This window comes from Balaenoptera musculus, chromosome 17 (genome assembly GCF_009873245.2).
Source record: "Balaenoptera musculus isolate JJ_BM4_2016_0621 chromosome 17, mBalMus1.pri.v3, whole genome shotgun sequence".
Classification (NCBI taxonomy): Eukaryota; Metazoa; Chordata; class Mammalia; order Artiodactyla; family Balaenopteridae; genus Balaenoptera; species Balaenoptera musculus.
The window spans coordinates 73,057,036-73,079,752 of NC_045801.1; the positions used below are offsets into that span (position 1 = coordinate 73,057,036).

The 22,717-nt window shown below is 44.6% G+C and overlaps 1 protein-coding gene across 1 annotated transcript in view; it reads right to left on the minus strand.

The window, feature by feature from the left end:
• CHD7 (chromodomain helicase DNA binding protein 7) overlaps window positions 1–22,717 on the minus strand; it is a 118,728-nt gene that overhangs the window by 73,733 nt on the left and 22,278 nt on the right. The window contains 1 exon segment of the mRNA XM_036829850.1: window positions 6,167–6,597. Coding sequence (XP_036685745.1) covers window positions 6,167–6,597 — 431 coding nt within the window.

Sequence of the window (22,717 nt, forward strand, 5' to 3'; positions counted from 1 at the left end):
CAGAAAAATGCCCCTGTAACCTCCTCCTGCTGCCCAGGGCCTCCTCACCTCTCACCTCTCCTCTGATGGCTGCAGTGGGACCTACCTCACCTCTCCCACGCAACCACAAGGCCAGCAGGCCACCACTCTGAAGTCCGCTCACTGGACGGGCAGGAACAAATTCCCAGCGGGCCCACTGTGGCCCATTCCTGCATCCGGCACAGAGCGTGCGTCAGCAGAACTTGCTGTTAAGGGTCAGTGATGTTAGGCATCCGTCCCCCCCCCCCCAAGTGAGTGTAAAGGGAATCACGGGCTATCAGAGACGGCGGAGTCTGAACTAAAAGCGGCTGACAGCTCCCTCCCTGCTCATCCTGATTTAAGACAAATCAGAGAGAGGAAGGGTCATAAGGTGGCCTGTCACTGGCCTTTCACATGTACAAGGAAGGCTCTGAGGTGGTTAGCCTTCCTTTCTCGAAGGAAAGGAATCCCCACGGGGATTAAGAAGACCTCACGGCCCGGCACCTTTGTCAAAGAGAAGGCAATCTTTGAAAGGGGAAGGGGGCACCTGGAAAGGGGGCCCCTGGTTGCACCCTTGGCCCGGAGCTTGGACGTAATGACCAGGAGTGGACAGGGCAGGCCAGTGGGCAGACGCGTGATGCTCACGGACACTTCTTCCTTGTTCCTCGCCAACACCTAAAGGGCTCAAAAGTCCTGTGTAACCGCATGCCAGAGAAACCTACACTCTCTTCTGCAGGTACAGTATCCAAAATACCTAATTCAGTCTGTTCAACTATCCAATGTCTTGCGTCAAAGCTAAGTCACGGCATGTGAATAAAAGAAAGAACAAGAAAATAGAAGAAGAAAAGCTGCTGGTTTAATTTACTTTATTACCTGATGGGGAGATATCTGACTATCTAGGTTTTCTGTACTTACTAGCAAAACAAGTTTAGCGGTTTGCTTTTGTGTCTGAGAAATTTTACATATATAAGAGCACATTATAAAATATGTATTAGTTACTCAAAATACACCACTATTGGGCTTGCTGGCTGAATAAAAATATTTCTCAGGTAAATGCTGCTACTCTTTTAGATCATAATTGAGAAAACAATATCTGAAAAGTTAACTAAATTTCTCAGAAGAAAGTAGCAACATAAATATTAATGACAGTGTGGTATGCAAAAAATACACTTTACGTGTTTTGGGTACTTTATATGTCTTTTAAAGTAAGAGTGGTATGTTTACTTTTCACAGTTTAAAAAAAAATATCTTCACTCTTAATTGAAAAGTAGCATTTTAGCTTCCTATTAACTTTAATACTGGGGGGTGGAGAGGGGGGCAAGAACCAGATGAGTTCCTAGAAACTTCATTAGAAGCAAATCTCCATGGCTTCATTTAAATGAAGCTTCAGTAGTCAAGTCACAACCTTTGGCCAAGTTCCCTTCTTTATGTACATTCAAAGAATCTTTATATAGCTAAATGGACCACTAAATCCTCCAAGAGTCATTCAAAGGAAGCACTTCCTCCAAATTCTCTCTCATTTCACAAGGCCCAAGCATACACAAACAGAAAACGCATTGAAGAGAAGACCACAAATCCTCATGTTTCAGCTCCGTGAATCCTTCCATATGCAAAATGGCATCCTCTCCAGGCCACAACTGTCTCAGCCTTTATTTTCAATATTAACCGTCAGTATTTAAAAGCTATAAAGACACCTGGGGAAAGCACTAGACAGGTAGAAAAATGTATATTTAATGTAAAATGGGAAGAGGGGAAAAAGATATGGTCCTAATCAGAAAAGAGGCATGTGGTCCATTTTTTTCACCAAGATTTTAAATGTCTCTTTTTGGGGACTTCCCTGGTGGTGCAGTGGTTAAGAATTCGCCTGCCAATGCAGGGGACACAGGTTCAAGCCCTGGTCCAGGAAGATCCCACATGCCGCAGAGCAGCTAAACCCGTGCGCCACAACTACTGAGCCTGCGCTCTAGAGCCTGCGAGCCACAACTACTGAGCCTGCACTCTAGAGCCCGCAAGCCACAGCTACTGAAGCCCATGAGCCACAACTACTGAGCCCATGCACCACAACTACTGAAGCCCGTGAGCCTAGAGCCCGTGCTCCGCAACAAGAGAAGCCACCACAATGAGAAGCCTGCGCGCCACCACGAAGAGTAGCCCCTGCTCGCCATAACTAGAGAAAGCCTGCGCGCAGCAACGAAGACCCAAGGCAGCCAAAAATAAGAAACAAACAAACAAATAAATAAATAAATGTCTCTTTCTGAAATGCTGACACCTTTTTCTGTTTCACTACCATTCTATATAACAGCTTCTGGGAAGATTCTTTAGGTTCTCCTGTATAGGCAAGACAGACCCAATTATATCTTGCTTGCCAAAAGGGTCAGTTTGCTGGGAATGGCCACAAATTCAAGCCTCAGTGGCTTTCAGGGATGGCAGGTAGTGAGAAGGACACCGTGAAGGCACACAAAGAAAATCAGCCCCACCAATGACAGCCACCTTTCTCATGTCATTTATGACTGTGAGTATGTGAATGACACAAAACCAGCTCTCTCCTGTGTGGACATAATGCAGACCCCCAGTGGGTCACTGCCGTCACCAGCCGCTCAAAGGGCAGCACGTTTGTTAGGAGAATCTCACCAGTGATATGGCATAGAGGGCCAAACAAGAAAGATGTGAGTAGTTCTACAGTAAATGTTTCCTTCCATTTCTGTTTATCCCCTCTGTTTCAGTCCTCTGTAGGAGAATTATTTTCTGTATAAACAAATTCATCAAGTTAACTTATTCAAGGATGGAAATAACTGGTATCACGTAACGTTTTGCAAAACAAAATTGCCACTGCAGTATTCCAGCGCCTAAAGCAACCTGCTCTGGCAATTCAGCCCCAGCACTGACATAACCCAAACCTCCTATTACCTTCATCACTGCATATTCAATTTACATAATTATTCTGCTATGCTATTCAGAATTTACATGTAGCTGTGTGCAATCTACTTATCCTTGCTTCAGGGATGCTTTTTCCTTCCTAGACTTAGAGGAACAACGAGACCACAACTTGAGATACTCCATTCCCCTGACCACCTGAAACACTGTAGCTCAACAAAATAATGGGTTGGCTGGTTAATTCAATGACAATCTCTACTCAGTTACCATATTCTTGGACAGCCATCCCCATCTGAACATCAACGACAGGAAAACCTCTCAGGCATTGTCCTCACCACACTTCATCCTAAATCAGCAAGTGGCCCTCCAAGGTCAAGTTGCCCTCCAAGGTCAAGTCGCCAGGGCCAGCAGAGGTGCCGCAAATGCTCTCAGTGGCCCTCCTGGACGCACCCCCTTCCCACTTGCACTTCTCCATACCCTAAAGAAGGGTTCCCCTCAATTACTTTCACACCACTCGGGGAAAAACAACTGTCACCTACAGCAGCCATCAACTGAGACTACTAGTCAAAAGCAAAAAAAAAAAGAGAAAAATAGCACTAGACTTCCTCCTTAGGAGAAGATAATCACACGCCTTCCTCCTGCCAAAAGCGTGTGACTCCAGCGCAAAGCCATCACTCAGACTCAGCCTCACCGGCTGCTCACCCTGCGCAGAGACTCACACCTCAGGCTGGGCAGCTGAGGGCACAGATGGGCCTGCACTGAAGGGTCTCTTACCGGGTAAAGGCACAGTCTGCACCTGCACCAAGGAGGCGGGGGGCCCAGGAACGACTGGATGTGATGTCCCAAGTTCCTAACACCTGTTTATGGTCATTAGGGAAATTTCAGTAAGTTTCATTGTTAAGCAGAGCAATTTAATATCTGCCCCAACATATCCTACAGGATGTAAGGGTGTGCTAAAGTACGTTTTTAAAGATAGGGTCAGGGCTTCCCTCGTGGCGCAGTGGTTGGGAATCCACCTGCCAACGCAGGGGACACGGGTTCGAGCCCCGGTCCGGGAAGATCCCACATGCCGCGGAGCAACTAAGCCCGTGCGCCACAACTACTGAGCCTGTGCTCCAGAGCCCATGAGCCACAACTACTGAAGCCCGCGTGCCTAGAGTCCGTGCTCCGCAGCAAGAGAAGCCACCGCAATGAGAAGCCTGCGCACCGCAACGAAGAGTAGCCCCCGCTCGCTGCAACTAGAGAAAAGCCCACGCGCAGCAACGAAGACCCAACGCAGCCAAAAATAAAAAAATAAATAAATTTATAAAAAAAGAAAAGAAAAGAAAAAAATAAAGATAGGGTCAGTCTGAGGTAGACTGAGAGCTTGAAAGAAGATATTTGGAAATTTATGACAAGTATCCAAGATACAGTGGGATTTTTTAAATCAATTTTTACCACTTGGTAATAAATTCAAAAAATTAAGATAAAAACTTAAGACAGATGTATTTTGAGGCTACAGTTAGTTTTGGTGATGTATGTTCTGAGTTCCAGAAAACTTCTTTAGAACACACACTCTTACATTATATAAGTTTAAAAAAAAAAATACATTCTTTTAAGATTTTGCTTTGATTTCTTTCTCCTTAGGAGAAATAAAGCACATGCTTCCTCCTATCAAAAGCACAATACTCAGACTTAAGCAACTATGTATTTTTTAAAACCCCCTCATAAATCAGACTGAAAGTCTAACTGTCCTCTGGGCTCACATCCCTAAGACTTAACACAGTATCTACAAACATTAAGTCCTCAATAAAATATTGCTTAAGTAAATGAAAATAGAATTTATAATAAATTCTGAGGTTAGGAGAGTGTTCATAAGGAGAGAAACATAATGGCTTTCAATTAAGAGACCACATACTGAGGCATCAAAGAACACTATAAGTAAATGCAAAAATTAAGTTACCTATAAGACTGAGTTATTGAATATACGGTGGTCCCTCAGTATCTGCAAGGAATTGGTTCTAGGACCCCGGCAAACACCCAAATCTGCGGATGCTCAAGTCCTTTGTGGAGGGCCAAATGTAATTCAGTAATTTGGGCACCATAAAAAGTACTGGCGACAAAAGTTTTTTTAATGACTATGATTCAAACTTTCAAAACACTACAGAATAATGTATTGGGTTGTTTAGATACTTTTAGCGGGAAGTTGAAAATCCAAGCTTGTTCTCTCACTTTGCGGCATCTTTCTAGTTACAGAAACCACCCCTCTTTGTGTTACCTGCTCCTGACACACAAGAAAGCCCACAAGCCCAGGGCTGCCAGGCCAGCGAGCTCGCAAAGCCCGCGTGGAGCACGTCAGTCTCGGGGTGGAATGCCACGCGCCCTGCACAAGCGGGCATTTGCACGTGGCGGGAAGAGGAGAAGCGTGTTTTCTCCTGCGTCCGCAAACAGGTTCAGAGTAACCAAGTCTGACCATACTTCCATCTGGAAACTATATTTTCTAACATGAGCCACATTCTGAAAAATAGATTCAGATGTTTGGAACTGGTTCAGAACGGTTGTAAGAAATGTTCGGTACAAATGAAAAAAATTAGTCTTCAATGTCTTCTCCTCTCAGCTTTTCTTACTGAATAAATATGCCTCCTGGGGGGTCAGAGAGTTGGTGGGGAAGTACGGAGGGGAAGTATGATGTGGCGGCGGCTATTTCCTAGGACCTAAAATTCATGCTATTCTCCAGTGCATATCTAATGCGTAACTGCTATTTGATTTCTCCCATGTTGCCCACTAGGATTTCAACGCTGCCCCTGGAAGGCTTACTCCGCCTGCCAAGTGGAGAGAATTCATTCTCCCGTTTCAACTTCTGGGAAGCAGGACTGAAAAGCCCAGTGAAATATATAGTGGCTCGCCTTGCTTCTATAATCCTTCTTACCCAGTTTGGCCCTGTCGCTGAAAATGAGGTTGGTGGTCTAAGCTCACAAATGATTATGCTGGTAACTTGGTTCTATTTGTTAAATGACAGACTTTCACAAAAATACAAGAAAGTGATTTTAAAATAATAAACAATTTTTATCCAGTTACGTTTCTAAAAAAATCTACCAACCAAATCAACAGTTCATAATAATTGAGTCCTAAATCTTAGAATGCATAAACACCTTAACTTTTCAGTTTGGGTATGAGAAAAAGCAGCTGAGCAATGAGGACAAATGTCAGAGTGTCCCACGCCCACCCCGTGTCCCCGCCCCCATTCCACAGGCTGTAACTGTGGTGCTTGTGTCTCTACTGTGTTTGGTGGTGGTTGTTTCTGCTCACAGCCTACCTTGACTTTTTGCTGGATTTGGGTTTTGGCGTGGCAGTTTTTGCTTTCTTTTCCTTTGGCTCTTTGGGAATCTTAGGGGCTTTCGGGGTCTTGGGTTCCTTGGGCTCTTTTTTCTCCTTGGGTTCTTTCGGTTCCTTGGGATCTTTTTTTGCCTTCGGCCTTTTCTTTTTCTTTTTCTCTTCTTGGGACCCATCTAGTGAGTTCCTGTTTAGTTCTTGGTTATCAACCCCACCGGGGAAGTCATCTTTACCAAAACTTTTACTGGGATCCTCTGCAACAATGTGGTTGTTTTTCTTTTTCTTCTTCTTTTGCTGAGGCTGCTGTTCTACTGACAGCAGGTAATCATCACTGTTCACTAGCTGAGCGTTCGGTCCACTAACCTGAGTCATATCCGGCACTGGTTTCTCTAGAAAGGGCTCCGATGGAGAATGCTAAGAGACACAAATAGGAATTGAAGTTAGTTTATCATTCTTCGTAGTGAAGAAAGGAACTGAAAGTTAGTGGCTGATACTTCTGAAACTTACACTACACTCAAGGTAGCAAACTTAACCAACTATGCATTTGTGAAACCTATCATTTTCTCTCATCCAGAAAAAAAATAGGTTTCTTCAACAGGAAAGCTTTTAAATAAATAAAGAGGGCAACTTAGTAATACAGTAAAAACTTCTGTTCAGGTGGAAGAAAATTTCTCATTCAGCTGAAGACACTTTCCATATTCTTAGCACCTATGTAGGAAATGGTGAAGGACAAAACAGCAGCAAAAGCTAAGACACAAAGATGGAATTCAAGTGGAATTTTCCCCATGCAGGAACAGGAACTCCAATTAATGATATACAATCAAGTCACTTTTAAAAAGAACAAGTCTACTGAGCATTGTAAGAATCAGATAGCATGAAAGTTTGAAATCCAAGTGTAAACACATAAATCTTATACAGTACAGGTCATTTCTGATTTAAATGACATTCAAATGTCAAATTAAAAGCACATATACAAGCTTAATGACTTTGGGTTGGTTAGATTTCTCAGACTGATAGAAAATGCAGACAGTGTTTTTCTTAAGTTATTAAAGCTTTACATTTCCAAATCTCACTGAGAGAGAGAGAGGAGAGAGAGAGAGAGAGAGAGAGAGAGAGAGAGAGAGAGAGAGAAAGCGCCCCCAAATAGTCAATTTGACATGCCTTGCAGGAGATTTTCAGCATCCACTAAGACCATACCCAGAAATGGTCTTAAATATGGTGGAGAATACCAACACCTGGGATGGGAGGTTGAGTGGTCATGATACAAATCAGGGCAGGGGTAGGGGACCATCTGTCTCCATTGTAAACTATGACATCTAATGAGCCTTTACATTTCAACGCAATACTTGAAAATGTTATATCTGCAAATGTCACTCATTTTCTGCCTTTTTCCTATGCTTCTCCAGACACTAAATAGTAACTGTAACATAAACAGCAACAGCAATAACAGCCACAAGCGTGTACTAAACAGTCTTACCATGTGCTGGGCATGTGCTAAGTAAGCACTTTACGCCCGGACACCATTCGATCCCCATGCCAGCCCAGAAAGCTCCATGTAGACACAGGCTTGCTAAGATGAAGAACGCACCCAAGGAGTTACAGATGCAAGTGACAGAAGTGAGATCTGCACCCCTCACACATGACCCCCAAAAGAGGAGCCACAGGAAAGCCCAGGTCCAGGTCTGCCGAGGAGCCCAGGAGCTGCTACTCGCCACCCACAAAGGGCTACAAATCAGATTCCAATACAACTCACATCTACTGAGCATCTATTTCATGTTATACACTAAGCAAGGTGCTTTCAGGAGTTTGTGCACCTGAACCTAACACCAAAATGTGATAATTTACCCCCATTTTTCAGAAAAGAAGTAAGATTTGAGGAGGCCATGTGGCTACCCAAGACCACACCGTAGGGGACAGAGTTGACATCTGAATCCAGGTTTCCTAAATCCAGTGCTCTTCTGACTCTGTCCGGCTCCTAAAACCTCACACACAGGCATCCTCCTAGGAAAGGTGCCGCAGGCTTCACTTTATTTCCAAAGTGTTCAGTGACCCAAAGAAACATTTAAAAAAAGAAATCACTGCCAGAATAGAAACTGGTTTTCCTGTTCCCAATAAAACCTACTATGGTTACTGAAGAAACCTACATTCAGTTCTCCATCTGCACTAGTGTAAAAGAATGAACCCAGAACCGTGAGGTGAGAGAGAAAATTCTAGTCCGGGCCCTGCCGTGAGCTTTATAATCTGGGGAGAATCATTTCACTTCTTCTCCATCTGCAAAATGAAGCGTTTGGTTTAGATGATTTCCAAAGTCTCTTCCAAAATCCTACGGTATGAGAAAATCTTAAAATACACATTGCCCTTTCTTGGTCAGAGCTGAGAGAGAAAGGCGCTGAAGGAGAGTAAGGACAGACAGGAGGACAGAGAAGCCAGGGCAGAAGAGTGAGAATGAACGCACAGATGCAGTGTCCTTCCGGAGACGACACAACCGACCAGACCCCGAGAAAAGCCACGCACCTGCCCCCGGTTCTTCCCTCACGAACACGCTCAACAAACATCAGCCAAGGAGCTCTCCAAATGATCATTTGCTGAGAATTAATGGGATCTGATTTAACGGTTTTACTATACCTAAGTTGCTGAAGTAGAATTAATTGTTACATATTATTTCCTAATGTAAGTAAAAAGGAAAAAGCCAAATCTCTTCATAAGAGACACAGAGATCAAACTTATTTGGGACAAGCTATTTCTCAGGAAATGGAAGAAAAAACATTTCCTAGAAAGGGAAGGGAAGAGGAAAGTCTACCAGTAAACAGTGCTTACAGCTTAGAACGGTGAATTAATTCCAGGTATGTGTACCTTTCCTTTTTTTTTTTTATTTTTTTGAATTTTATTTTATTTATTTTTTTATACAGCAGGTTCTTATTAGTTGTCTGTTTTATACATATCAGCGTATACATGTCAATCCCAATCTCCCAATTCATCCCACCACCACCGCCCCCCTACTTTCCCCCCTTGGTGTCCATACGTTTGTTCTCTACATCTGTGTCTCTATTTCTGCCCTGCAAACCGGTTCATCTGTACCATTTTTCTGTATGTGTACCTTTCTTTAATCTGCATGGCATTAACTCCGGTAACCAAATGCCAGCTTCTGATGAGAGATACCTGGTCCACGTTTGTGAATCAGAAAAAGCGTGTAACACATGATACCAGACGACTGAAAATTTATCTGCACTTGAGCATACAAATCATTTTGGATGCTCCTTTCAGTAATACATGAAGCCATAAATTAGTATCCCTTAAAAATTTAATCTTCCATAAGAAGGAAAAAAATGTAAAGACCAAATACAAAAAAGATATTAGTCCTGTTTGATATGCGGCAGAATTATGTTTTGGTACTGTTTGAAATAGGGTGGAAAGGTGCTCGGAAATATTATAGTGTTTACCAGGCCCACATCTCCTTAAATCTTTTAGAGAAAAGCTGTTTTTGTAAACATTTAACAAAGAACAGATGGCCTGCCTTAATCATGTGGGGAAAAAACCTGGAGCTCACAGTAATACCCTGACAAAGTCTCCCAGGCCCGCCGTTCCCCTCCCAACCCCCCGCGCATGGTACAGTCTTCTCTAATGCTATTTAATTTTACAGCGGACATTTTCCCATCAATTCCCACTGCCTGACAGGTAATCAATGCCATTAACATCTGATATCACCATATAGGGCATTCCTCAAACCTCTCATTTACGAGGGCAAAGGCAGAGAATGTTAGATAACCAAAGGTATTTTTAAATACACCCTTTAGGACTTCCTGCTTGACATATTTGCTATCATAATTCCATATGCCTTTTGGAGCATTATGGAATATATAAGGACTGTGCGTGGACTTTTGAAACTGAAACAGAATGACGGATAGTTGAACAATAAATTAAAACGATTCAAGGTGTGTGTTGTCCAAAAGATTACCATAAACTAAAGAGAGTCGTTTTTAGCCTTAACTTCACTTTTCGTTAACATATAAATTAGACAAACACATAAACAAGTTGCCTCATATAGAACAGCAGAGTAGACAGGATGTAAATTTAACCGAAGGAGAGGGGCCGGGGAGGCGAGGCCAACCCCTCCATTACCTTTAAGCAAACATGACCCAAAACGCTCAGGGGCCTTCGTCGGAACAACACAAAAACAATGTGTAAGAAGACACTTTTCATCCATCTCCACTGTGTTTTCCCTCCAACATTAACCAGCATTTTCTGACTTTAAAGGCTATCTTATTTAACCATATTTTGTCTTAATTATAGTCTTGAAGCCTCAACCTGCTTTCAAGGTCAAGCACCATGAATGAGCAAATAGTGTGCCATGTCTCCAGTATGGACAATCCCTGCAAACCAACACCATTCTGTAATATGGGACGTCTCTGGGCAAACGTTCTACTTACTGGGTGACACGAACACATCTAAAATCAAAGCACTACTTTATAATAAGGAAAAGATACTACCAACTGGATGAGAGTAACATGGCACTTCCAGGAGACACGCCCCGCCCCACAAATCAGGCTGAAGGGAGACAGGCACTTGCGAGCTCAGAGAAACGCAGATTCTGGGGGAGAAGCGGCAGGGCAACTAAGACCCACGAGGCAACAAGTACAAGCTTAAAACGCTATACTAGGATTTAAGTGGCTTGTAAAAATACAAATATTAAGTAGTCATTTAAGACTGAAAAGTACAATTCAGTTTTGGGGGGGTTTTTAAAAATCACTTTGGAGACACATTCCTACTACCGGCCTTCTTCACTTCTATTTACTTTTCCAGTATCCCACAGGTTCTCAATCCCTCTGCACTGTTCTCAAAAGGCATTCCAATATGAACCCTGAAGCTCAATCTCCAGCCAAAGGAGTGTACCAGGGTTCAAAAGAGCATTTAGCAAATGTTCAGTAAGTCCCACTGAGATTTTCACATCTTCTTCTTGTCAATGACACTGATAAAAAGAAGAGCACTCAGTAATACTTGGTGTCCAATTCATTTATTCATCCAACAAACAGTTGAGGACGTAACAGTAAACCAAGCAGCCCTGGTACCTGCCAGGGGAGAACAGAGCACCTAACCCAGGCTGCTGCCAAGGAGGGTTCTTGGAAAAAAGGCAGCCAGGCTGGGACTGAAGGGGAGACACATGCTGGCCAGGGGCTCCTTCCTCAATGGACCAGCCCAAGCAACAAACCACGTCCAGGATGGGGTGACAGAAGGCACAAAAATGCGTCACAATCAGCTTTTAAAACCTTCTTTGTGGGGAGGAGATCAAGATGAACAGATATTAGTTTGAATGGTCAACTGAAATAATTTTTAACCTTGATTCTTTGATACAAAATAATACGTACAGAAATAATCTTAAGAATCAAGGATTAGAATATTTTCTGCTTGACTAAATTTGGTATCAGAGTCAGGGCCTCAAGTTCAAGCCTTTCATATATCAGTTAAGTTTTATTCAGCTCATTTTTAAAGACAATTTCCCGGAAAAAAAAATATTGAGTGAATACCTTTATGGACACAAACACAAAGATGAACAACATCACGCTTGTTGGTCATATGACTTGAGAAGGCAGAAAGTACAGAACAACATTTTCTAAGTTTAGGATTTTAAGAGGTGTTCCAAGAAAAGAAGACTCAGGTCATGGGAGTTTTGAGAATTCTGGGTTAAACAAAGTTAAGCATTTTTCTTTACTGTAAAACTCTCCAAGCCCTTACTACACTCTGAGGGGGAAGAGGACACAGTGTGCCATACAGGAAAAAGATATTCTTTTCCCAAGAATATCTTGAATAAAAATGCCCTTCAAAATACACTCTGGATTATACTGATACAGTTAATCCATCACCTCTGTGGCAGGGATGTGAGAGTGTGAGCGAGAACAAGAGAGACAGCACGCGCCAGTCTCAAAGCAGTGCTTATCAAATGTTTCAAAAGAGACTATATGACTCTACGAATAAATACAATTTTATATAAATGCACTGAAACAGCTTACTCAATTATGCTCAGATGTAGGAATAAAACAGGAATATTAGGATAATCATATAATCTTCTGACTTGTACAATTTCCATTATAATATATATGCAGTGAAGATAATTACTAAGTTAAATAAAATGAATTTTGAAATATAATAACTTATCTTAGTGTTTCCCTCAGAAGAATCATTACATTTTAGAATTGAAAAAAAAATTTTTAATTACTGTGAAGTATCTCATCTAAAAATCATCTGAAGGCATTTTTGAACCTTTGGTTTTCTGCTTACATTCTGTCCTTAGAATACATCCGCCATATGCACAGAATCTTTAACAGCTACAAATTAACGTGAGCCACTGTGACAGCATCTACACTATAAATGCATTTTGAATCACTAGAGTCCAAAACAACGAGAATACTGAACCAAGTGGTCGTGTTAAATTTAATGTTAAATAGCTTCCCATCACATATTGAATACTGACCACCTTCCAGTCTTCAGGGTGGAACTACGCCACAGGAAGGGTCCCATGGCCTCTGCAACGTGTGACACACTATGCTGTGGTGTTTCTAAGGTCAGCTGGACCAGAACAGCCCAGCGGCGCGGCTCCAGCAATGCAAACCTCCTTCCTAAGCGTCCGAGAAGCTCTAAGCGGCGCGGACTCCCTCTCAGTGGAGGAGAAGAGGGCTTCTGGCCGCCGTTCCTCACTCTCGCCGCCGCCCACTGTGTCTGTACCACCAGGCTCAGGAGGTGCTGGCCCAAGGGTGCGGCTCTGTGGCCACCATGCCAGTTGGGTAACAGGTCAATTCTACTTCTCAGAAAAAGCACCAGGCCAAGTAACAGGCTTGCATTTAAAAACCATGCAGTGAAATAACGTTTGTCTGACACACACACACACACACACACACACACACACACCAAGGGCATAGAATTGAAGTGACATTAAAGTTCTGAAGTTTGTTTTTTGTTTTCTTGATGTTTCTCCACAAGGGCCTGGGAAAACTAGCTTAATTGTTTGGACAAGAGTTGAATGTTGTTTTAACATGTGTTAGTTTTCCAAAAAGTGTATGCGGGTCATCAGACCACGCCCCTGATCTTGAGAATCTCCCATCCCACAGTACTTTTAATAGGAGGAAGGCAAACCGCAGAGGGGCCGAGAAGAGCATCACTCCTCTGGGCAGTGGAGAAACAAAAACCAGCACAAACTCGACACAATTCAAAGCCACTCGCTGGAACGCTGAGTAACTTCCTAGGCCTCCTGGACCACACACAGGGGAGCAGGCCCTGCAGGCAGCAGGACCACCCACCCATAAAGATGACACCCATTCTCCTCCAACAGCAGCCCCCCAAGAAGAAACAGGGTCTGCAACTGTGGCATCATGGTGCCTCTGGCTTACACTAAGCAAACCAAACTCTGAGCCCACTAGGGGAATCTGAGACACAGCCATACTTTCACCCTCTTGCTCTGAATGTCTTGGTTCCTAAAGGCGGTAAATCATCAAGTGGTGTCTTTTACCAGACACTGCCTGCTAGAAGTAAAAACAGAAGAGATAATGTATGTGCTCAGGGTCCTTAGCAAAGTCAACTGTATTGTCCCTCCCGTCTCTCATTTTTTCTTCCTTCACCACGGTGCATATGGTGCCCTACCCGTAATAGGCTCCACTCCACAAATAGCAGGGAATGAGGGTCTAGAGAACCAATCCCAGTTCGCGGGCATTTCTCTTCCTTATTTCAAGTTATCTCTAAGGTCCATACTGTTCTCAAAGGAGTGTCTGGAGGCTGGACTTTGGCAGCAGATACCCAGAGGTGAAGCCACCCAGCTTACCAGGGATAAAACTCCGCAAAACACAAGACAGCAGGGCTTCTGGGATGGTCGACATGTTTTACATAAATAGATCCTATTCAAGGCACTAAGGACAAAGACCAAATTTACATACTAAAAATCATTTAGTTCAATTCAATCTTTTTTTTTTTTTTTTTAACCGTACACTTCCATTGTTTTTAGCTATCACTGGTGTACCTAAATTGTAAGTTTGATCCTCAAGTCAGAAAGGTGAACTGTATGGGGTTTGGCTCTGGAGAAGCAATTTATTCCAAGTTTGCACTGGTCTAAAAAAGGTCAATGTTAAAGGTAACTTATTATAAAGCAGAAACTAACACACCATTGTAAAGCAATTACACTCCAATAAAGATGTTAAAAAAAATAAATAAATAAAAATAAAGGTAACTTACGATGCTATTCCTATGAATTTAAAAAGTCAAACCTCAATAGACTGAAAGGAAAATGTGCCTTTTTACCTAACATTGAACAATCCCAAGGGTCTGTGTAGAAATGGGAATAGAACAATCTTTCAGGGGAAAAGAAAATCCATTTATAAAGAGCTTGGCGATAAAGCTAATTTACACTCGGCAAGTTCTCCAGGATTCAGAGCCTTTGAGTATAGCAAATCTAGTTGGCAATAAATGCTTAATGATGGACTACTTTGGTCCTATAAAAAAAAACTCATTCACATCTTGTAGGAGGCCGAATTCTAAGGTGACCCCATGACCTCCGCATCCTGGCCGTGGAGGCACCTGTGCTGCAAGCCAGTGGAACGTGGCAAAGCTGAGAGGGTCTCGCAGGTGTGATTAAAGGGCCCAAGTCAGTTGGTTCTGAGTTATTCAAAGGGGAGATTACCGTGGGTGGGCGTGACTTAATCAGGGGGCTTGTGAAGAGGGTGTGGGCCCCCCTTGAGGGCCAGACACTCCCTGTTGCCTGCTAAGAGGAAGCCCCCATGGTCAGGAGCCAAGGGCAGCCTCCAGGGGTCAAGGGCAGCCCCAGGCAACAGCCAGCGCAAGCTGAGGCCCCGAGTCTCACAGCCGCCGGGGATGAATTCTGCCCACAGCCTCAGGGGACCCGGAAGCCGATAGTTGCCCAGCCAAGGCTCCAGATGTGAATGCAGTCCCGACACCTGCCTGTAGCCTGGAGAGACCCCAGGCTGGAGGATCCAGCTCAGCTGCGCTCAAATCCTGACTCCGGGATGTGAGGGATAAGAAGGCAATATTGTTTTAAGCCACGAAATCTGTGGCAATTCGTTATGCAGCAATAAACAATGCATACCTTAAAATCCTCTGCCACTCAAAAAGGAATTTTTTTCAGTCTTTTTTTTCCATCCAGGATCCCCCTTCCATGCTAGACATGTCTCTGTCCGCAGGAGGACAGACAGCACAGCAGGACTTCCTTATCCCTTTGCCATGCTGCTCTGCTGAGGGCCACACTGAGCCCTTCTGTGCCAGGCACTGTTCCAGGCTCACAAAGAGGTTACGCATTTGTCCGACGTCACAGAAAGCTGGTTGTAAGAGTCAGGATTCAACCCAGGCCACCTGTCTGCAGAGCCCACGTCTTAGCTGTTACACGGCTCACCCATTCCTGCCGCAGTGTCTTCAAAGAGGAGGAAGACGTGATGACACCGAGAGCTGGGTGCAAGGTAACAGCTGGACAGAGGTGGGACCCTCTCCGACAGGAAGAACCCGGATGACATAAAGGGTGTAGCTGTTACAGGCAGGCTGAAGCCTGACACTGTGAGACAGTTAACTAGCACTGAAACCATCACAGGCAGAAGATTTTAAAAGAAAATCGCTTCCTTCCAGTAAAAAAGAAAGAAAGGAAGGAAGGAAGGAAGGAAGGGAGGAAGGAAGGAAGGGACGAAGAAGAAAAGGAAAAGAAACTGCACTACAAACAACATCAAAGGCCCCTGATGTGTATTTTAACAGAAAATTTATTGCACCTTAGAAACAGTCAGTTTAACACTTAAAGGGGATTGTGTCCCCATGACTCCTTCCAGCTGGAATTACACATGAAACAGAAGATACCAAAGCAATTAAGTATTTTATAAACACTGCTGAGGGGTCAAAAAGAGGGAGGTTCATTCACTGACTAATAACGCAGCAATAAACAAACAGCAATGTTACGCAACTGAGAAAATTATTATAATTGAATCTACACAGCTGGGCAAGAATAGAAGCCTGGTTATGTATATCAGCTCACAAATGCTTTGTGTGGGTAGGTTTTAGTTTTAGAACTGGTTCAGATTTGAGACCCTTTAACAGTCAGATTTCTTTTCTCTCAACCGAATACAATTCCACAATTACAACTGCAGAAAAGAACACTTAATGAACTGCCCCCCCCCCGCAATTACTTGCTATTATTTGTACTACGGAGAAAAAAGTGTGTACAGAGCAGTGAGGAGGTGAAACTTCCTTGCGATGCACTCATTTCAGATCTCTTCCGGAGACATTTTATCGTGTTTGTGCACGGTGATATGAATAATGAATGACAATGACTGGGGCACATACTGGAGGAAAAGCCCAGAACAAAGTTGCTTTTCACATTTTAACATTCAGCTCCCACTGTGTTCTTGGAGTTTCCTTCCCACCTTGATATTTTCCCCTTTGCAGTAGATAGGCAGAGAAACACCGCCAATTACCACATTTAAGTTTACACAGATGTGCCTAACAGGGAGGAAAGAGTGACTCGTGTATTTCCCTTGAATTGCTGAAGTTGCAGCATTAGAATCAGAGAAAGATCGTTATTCTCTGGGGTTCAAGAACGAGCTTGGTAAAAATCCACCGTCCTTCCATCAATTAAATGTAGTTGAAATACAAACCAAAACAAGTTTCTTTTCAGACGATATTCTAGCTGGATATTACCCTTATTACTCCATGAATTCTTTTCTTAATTAAGTGACTAAATCCGAACAAATCTGTGATCTATGTCAAGTTCCCCTCTGCCTAAAACCTAACTTCAAACACGAAAGGATGATTAGCTAACCATCAGGGCAGAAGTGCCAATGTATCTTCGACAGGCACACATTTTACATCAGTGATATCTATTTTTATGAGATAAAAGTACTAAAGCTTTAATGGTGGCAATTAAAACAGCCAAGAGTTTGAGTAGCTTGATGGCGGAGTCACAGACCTTTTACCTATAATGGGATCCATTATATCCCCGAGCTCAGTTTGAGGGAGTAAAAGAGGAACAGATTTTTAAATATGGTGATAAAACAGCAGTGCCCTCTGAACTAAGCTGTTTTAGTTTAAACCGCTGCGTGACTTACCCCGCGCCTAATGTCAGCGTCCATTCAAGCAGCCTTCTTCATAGTCCTCAGATACCTGTGTCTATCTGAAACTACTTGAACAATTTGAAGACGCTGTTATGTAATGATGTATGTTTTGAGTAATCTGTTTCTATTTTAACTTATTTATATTTAAAAATTCATCACTTTTTTGAGAATGTGTAACTTCAGATGACTTCTGACAAAATATCACTTATGCCTAAAATAATAAATATATGTATTTTGATATTCCCTTTTCAAATGTAATTTAGGGGGATGAATAAGAATGTATTTATTCACAATGAGATGGTGTGTTTGAGCAATATTTACGTATGAACATCAGCAAACAAAGGGGTGGAGGTTTTTCATGGCAGTTTAACATTGTTGTTCAAAAGTATTAGGATGATAAACTCTCCAGTTGCAAAATTTAATAATCATCTAACATCCACTCCAACATTAAACACTTCTCTAATTCAGGAACCCTAAAGGTTTTCTCCTTTGCTTCTATTACAGCAAATCAGAAATAGAAATAGAAATTATCTTGGGAACAACCTCACAACTGTTTCTATCTGTTACCATCCTGATCCCCAGGAAGAGCTGGCAAACAGGAAACAAGATGCAGAAAGGATTTACCTCCGACCAGGAAGGACCCAGCTAACAGGGATGAGGCCAGCCACGGAGCGTCCTTGGCCCAGGGGGCCTGAAGGCAGTCGAGGTCTCTCGGGGCTGCAGTGGGTCTGCACCCACACCAAGCACGCCAGCACGTTCCTCACCTGGGCATGTTCCTCTTTGTGCCAGCAGCTCTTTCGAGATAAGTCAGCTGAAGGAAGAACAGGAGGATGGCCTAGAGGATTCGCTATTAGGTTTGGCTTTGGGGATTTTCTCTGGGGGGCTTTAGCCATCAAGTGTGAAGACAGTCTTCTCAGGATGCCTCAACTTCCTGTCTGAAAGATGAAGAAGTGGATGAGCTGACCTGTAAAGGCTTCTAAGACTCTGTAGTTGGACACTCTCTACTGTTAAGATCTGGCTTCAGCCCTGCTTAAATAACTGGCCCACGCGTCTAAAAAGAAATGAGCATTTGTAAAGTGAAATGGGAAGTGAAGATAATTTCAGAGGGAACCATTAAGGAAGTTTCTTAAACACAAAAAAATAAATAAAACTGATTTGAAAATCTACAATAGAAAGCCCAAATTAAATGAGATACACCAGAATTAGAAATATAAATGAAATCTTAAAATATACAATTTACTTTTCCCCTTTATAAAAAGGAGAACTTTTATAACTGCATTGCAATAATTCATAATCTCATTTCATACCTAACCTCTACAAGGTTTTCTCCCAGTAAGTTTAGCCTCTGCTCAATATAATGTGTCACAATATTTATTAAACATCGCAGTACGTGCCAAATACTACTACTTAGGTATAAAAATTCATTCATGTTTGTGAAGCCCTGAAGTCATGGATCCACACACCACATGAACCACGGGGAGGTGACAGGGAAGGGGCAGGACAAAGGTGGGGCAGGAGGGACAGGAGGCAGCGTCGTTCACAGGAGCCCCGGGACCCCGAGAAGGCGCACACGAGGGCCACTGCGCAGGGACCGTCTCCCAGCCCTGAAAGGTGTGCTGAGACTTCTGGAGGGAGGCACGGTTGACTTCAGGCAGGCAGGCAGGCACGGGGAGTTCTTGGGGACCCCAAATTCCTCACGACACAGCTCAGTGTGGGCCGCAGCAGCACAGATGCCCATCACCCGGGGGCCAGGAAGCACCAGCGAGGCAGCCCTTCGCGGGCTGCCAACGGGACAGCCTGGAAGCGTCACGCTTGAAGAACGGTCATTTACAGAAGTCGGCCTCGGGAAAGATTTAAATGGTGACAGCCTCCAAACGCACCTCACTTCTCTCCACCTCCGACCCCCTCCACCCCTCGCTCAGATTCTCAGCGACCAACGGAGCCCTTCCGGAGCCCACGTCCTCCCCCAGCTCGTCACCCTTCTCTGCTTCCCTTTAGGACAGAATCCTCCAGAGGGTGAGCGTTTGCTGCCTTCCTCCCGGTAGACAGGGTTCACACTCAACACTCCACCTGAGCGGCCGGCCCTCCTCCTCGCGGACCCCCAGGCCCCTCCCTCCCTCGCTGCTCCTGGCCCGTCCGCAGGAGCTGACACGAACCTCCCCGCTCCCACGTCACACGCTCTTCCTGGGCCGGCTCCCCGACAACCTCTCCGCTACATCTCCTGAGGTGCTCCGGGCCTTCACGTTCGGATCTCAGATCTACGCTTCCTCGCTCCGGGGGTGCCACTGCTCTAAATACCGCCCACCCACGGCTGATGGCTCCCAAGGTCCCTCCTGGAGCCCAGACCCCTCCCCGGAGCGCCACGCTTCCCTATGCGACTGTCTACCTGACACGGCAACCCGCACGCCCCAACAGGCATCTCACACTGAATGAATTCCAAACCAAACTCTTGGTTTCTCTACCAAACCCCAGCCCCATAAACTGTCACTCCGCCAGCAGCAGAAGCCAAGTACGCGGAGTCACCCCGACTCTCCACTTTGTCTCACCTAACACTTTCAATCCACCACGCGAGTCCTCTTGGCTCCACCTTCAACAGACAGGAAATGGCCTCTGAGGCCCTCTCCACGCACCAGGAGACCTGCCTGGACCGCTGCCACAGCCTCGATAACTGACCCCTGATTCCCAGGTCTGCCCTCCGCCCCAGTCTGTGTGCTACACAGGCCAAGAGATCCTTTAAACATGTAAATCAGACCACGTCACATCTCCATTCAAAACCTCTAGTACTTTCTCATTTCATTCACGGTAAAATCAGAAGTCCTCAGCATGGCCTACAAGGCCTCAAATGACAGGGACTCTGGCCACCTCCCTAACCTCATCTCCTACAATCCTCCCCCAGCCCCACCCTGGCCTCAAACTACAGATGTGCATGTAAAATTGCATAAATGCACTGGCTTCCTTCTCCCTGAATATATTTTTAATAAACAGCACTATCCTACCAAAAAAAAAAAAAAAAATGAGGCCTTCCACTCCAACCGTTTTGACCACTTGCTTATTGTCAAACGACAAAGGCCAAAAGCCCTTCCACCTCAGGACCTTTGCACAGGCTGTCTCTGTCCTCAGAGCTCTTCACCCAAGTTTCTCCGTGGCTACCTCCCTTGCTTCCGTCAAAAGGGCTGAGGTAGCAACGGATTAACGCAAATATAACAAAATGTTAACTGGTGATTTCAGGTAAACGATAAACAAGTATTCATTACATTAATCCTTGAAGTTTTCTGTAGATTCAAAAATTTTCAAAACTCAAACTTGGAGGGGGAAAACCTCCTTGCTTCCACATAACTACTCCCTCTTGTACCTTGTTTCTGACCATTCTTCCCTCATCTGCCCTTTCCTGACCCTCTTCCTCCCTCTGTGGTTTCCCCCAGGTCTGGGCGTCCCCAGGACTCCAGTCTCCACGTGACACAGTCCAGCAGGCCCGGATGCTCAGGGTCACCACAGGGCGAGCCGAAAACCAGAATCACCCTCCTCCGCCAACAGCCTTGCTCTCCCACCTTGGTTAAAGTCGCCGTGATTCCCGGTCACCCACCCTTGTTTCCCCCTCACCCTCACTGGCCACAGCCCACCGGTGGTTAAGACCTGCCTCTCCTCCGGCCACATTCTCCTCTCCGTGGCCATCCTTCTCCCGCTGGGCTCGCCTTCTTCACTGGACTACCTGCATCGTAGTGGAGACCATTCTAAAACGCAAAGCGCCTCTGCCGCTTTTCTTTGTACCATTTGTCAGCGATTCCCCATCAATTACATCTGAAACGGAGCCGCTGGGGATGGCTGGTCAGGGCCCTCCCCCCGCCCCCTCCCAGCCCTGGGTCCACCTCTCCCCACCACACACACCGCCCCCCCAGGCCAACAGCTGCGGTCACACCCATGTACTTTGCTCTTTCCCAACTTCGTGCCAGTGGACAAGTCACTCCCCGGCCTGGAATGCCGGTTGCTACTCTCTCCTCCCAGCTAAATCCTACTCCATCCTCAAAACTCAACCCAAACGTAACCTCTTCCTGAGGCCTTCCCTGATCCCTCCAGGTAGAGTCAAACACTCTCACCAGGCTAGTAACACCACATCACTTGGCTATTTACCATTAGATCCTTCTAGCCCCCGGGACTATGAACCTCTGAAAGACTGTTTTCGTATGTACAGCTGACCCTTGAACAGCACGGATTTGAACTGCGCGGGTCCACTTACACAAGGATTTTTTTCCAACAGCAAATGTTATGGTACCACACAGTCGAGGCTGGTTGAACCTGCAGATACAGGACTGTGGATACAGAGGAACCATGGACGTATGGAGGACCAACTATAACTCATGCTCAGATTTTCGACTGTACAGAAGGTCAGCGCCCCAAACCCCCGAGTTGTTCAAGGCTCAACTGTATACAGGAGCATACAGACACAAGAATACGTGTCTGTCTGTCTCTCTCTCCAACACCTAAAGCAGGAGCTGATATATACCGTAGGCCTAGTATTTACTGATTGAATATCAAACCCTCCCCAAGCCTCCTTCAAACGTTAAAACAGATGTCACACCTCCAGCCTCTGTCCTGATCACGTGCACGCCCTTTGGGACCTCCTTGCAGCCTTGCAGCAGCTGTACCCCCAAGGTGCCCAGGAGGGTGCCTTAAGCCGTTGTGGAACTAATAAACGCATACGTAAGTGGGCACACATTTTACTGACCGGTCCAAGGCAATGTTGAAACATTTGCTGTCCATGGAAAGAACCATATTCTGCCTTTTGTCTGCACAAACCTCTTCATTATTCCTCTTTCCCTGACTCACGTATCACCTTTCTTCCTGGCCCTGCAAATAGCTAAGTTGCGTATCTACCCCCATACAAGTCTGCACTTCTCTCTTTTCACTGCAGTTACATCACTGTTTAACTGGAATTTTTTAAGGGGGAGAATAGCTTCTTTTATATATCTCCACGACCTCACATAGCGACTGGCATGTTATAAATGCTCAAAACTGCCGACTGATGATTAAATGGAGAATGAACGGGTGGGTGGACAGATGGGTGAGGTTCCCACCTCATCTTTAAATATCCTTAAATAAGGCCTGACAGGCACCAAACGTTGTCCCTCTGCTATGAACTGACTACCATCCCTTACCTCATTCCCAACAAAAGCGCCCCTGGGGAAGAGATCTAGAAAGAGTTCTCAGAATTTGACTTCCAAAAATAAAAAGGTACGGACATTTTCCTGCAATTGCTGAACTACAGTGATCCTATATTTTTATCTAAGATGGTTTTTAATTTTCCTGTATGTAAATGTTTAAAATTCGAATGACTTTGAACTGAGAAATATTTCAGCTGCTTTAGGTGGAAGGTTAAGGCATGTTTGCAAATTCTGCCACATGCTTGCTTCTCTTTTTTGCTCTGACCACAGCCCATCTCGCGAGAGGGTGCG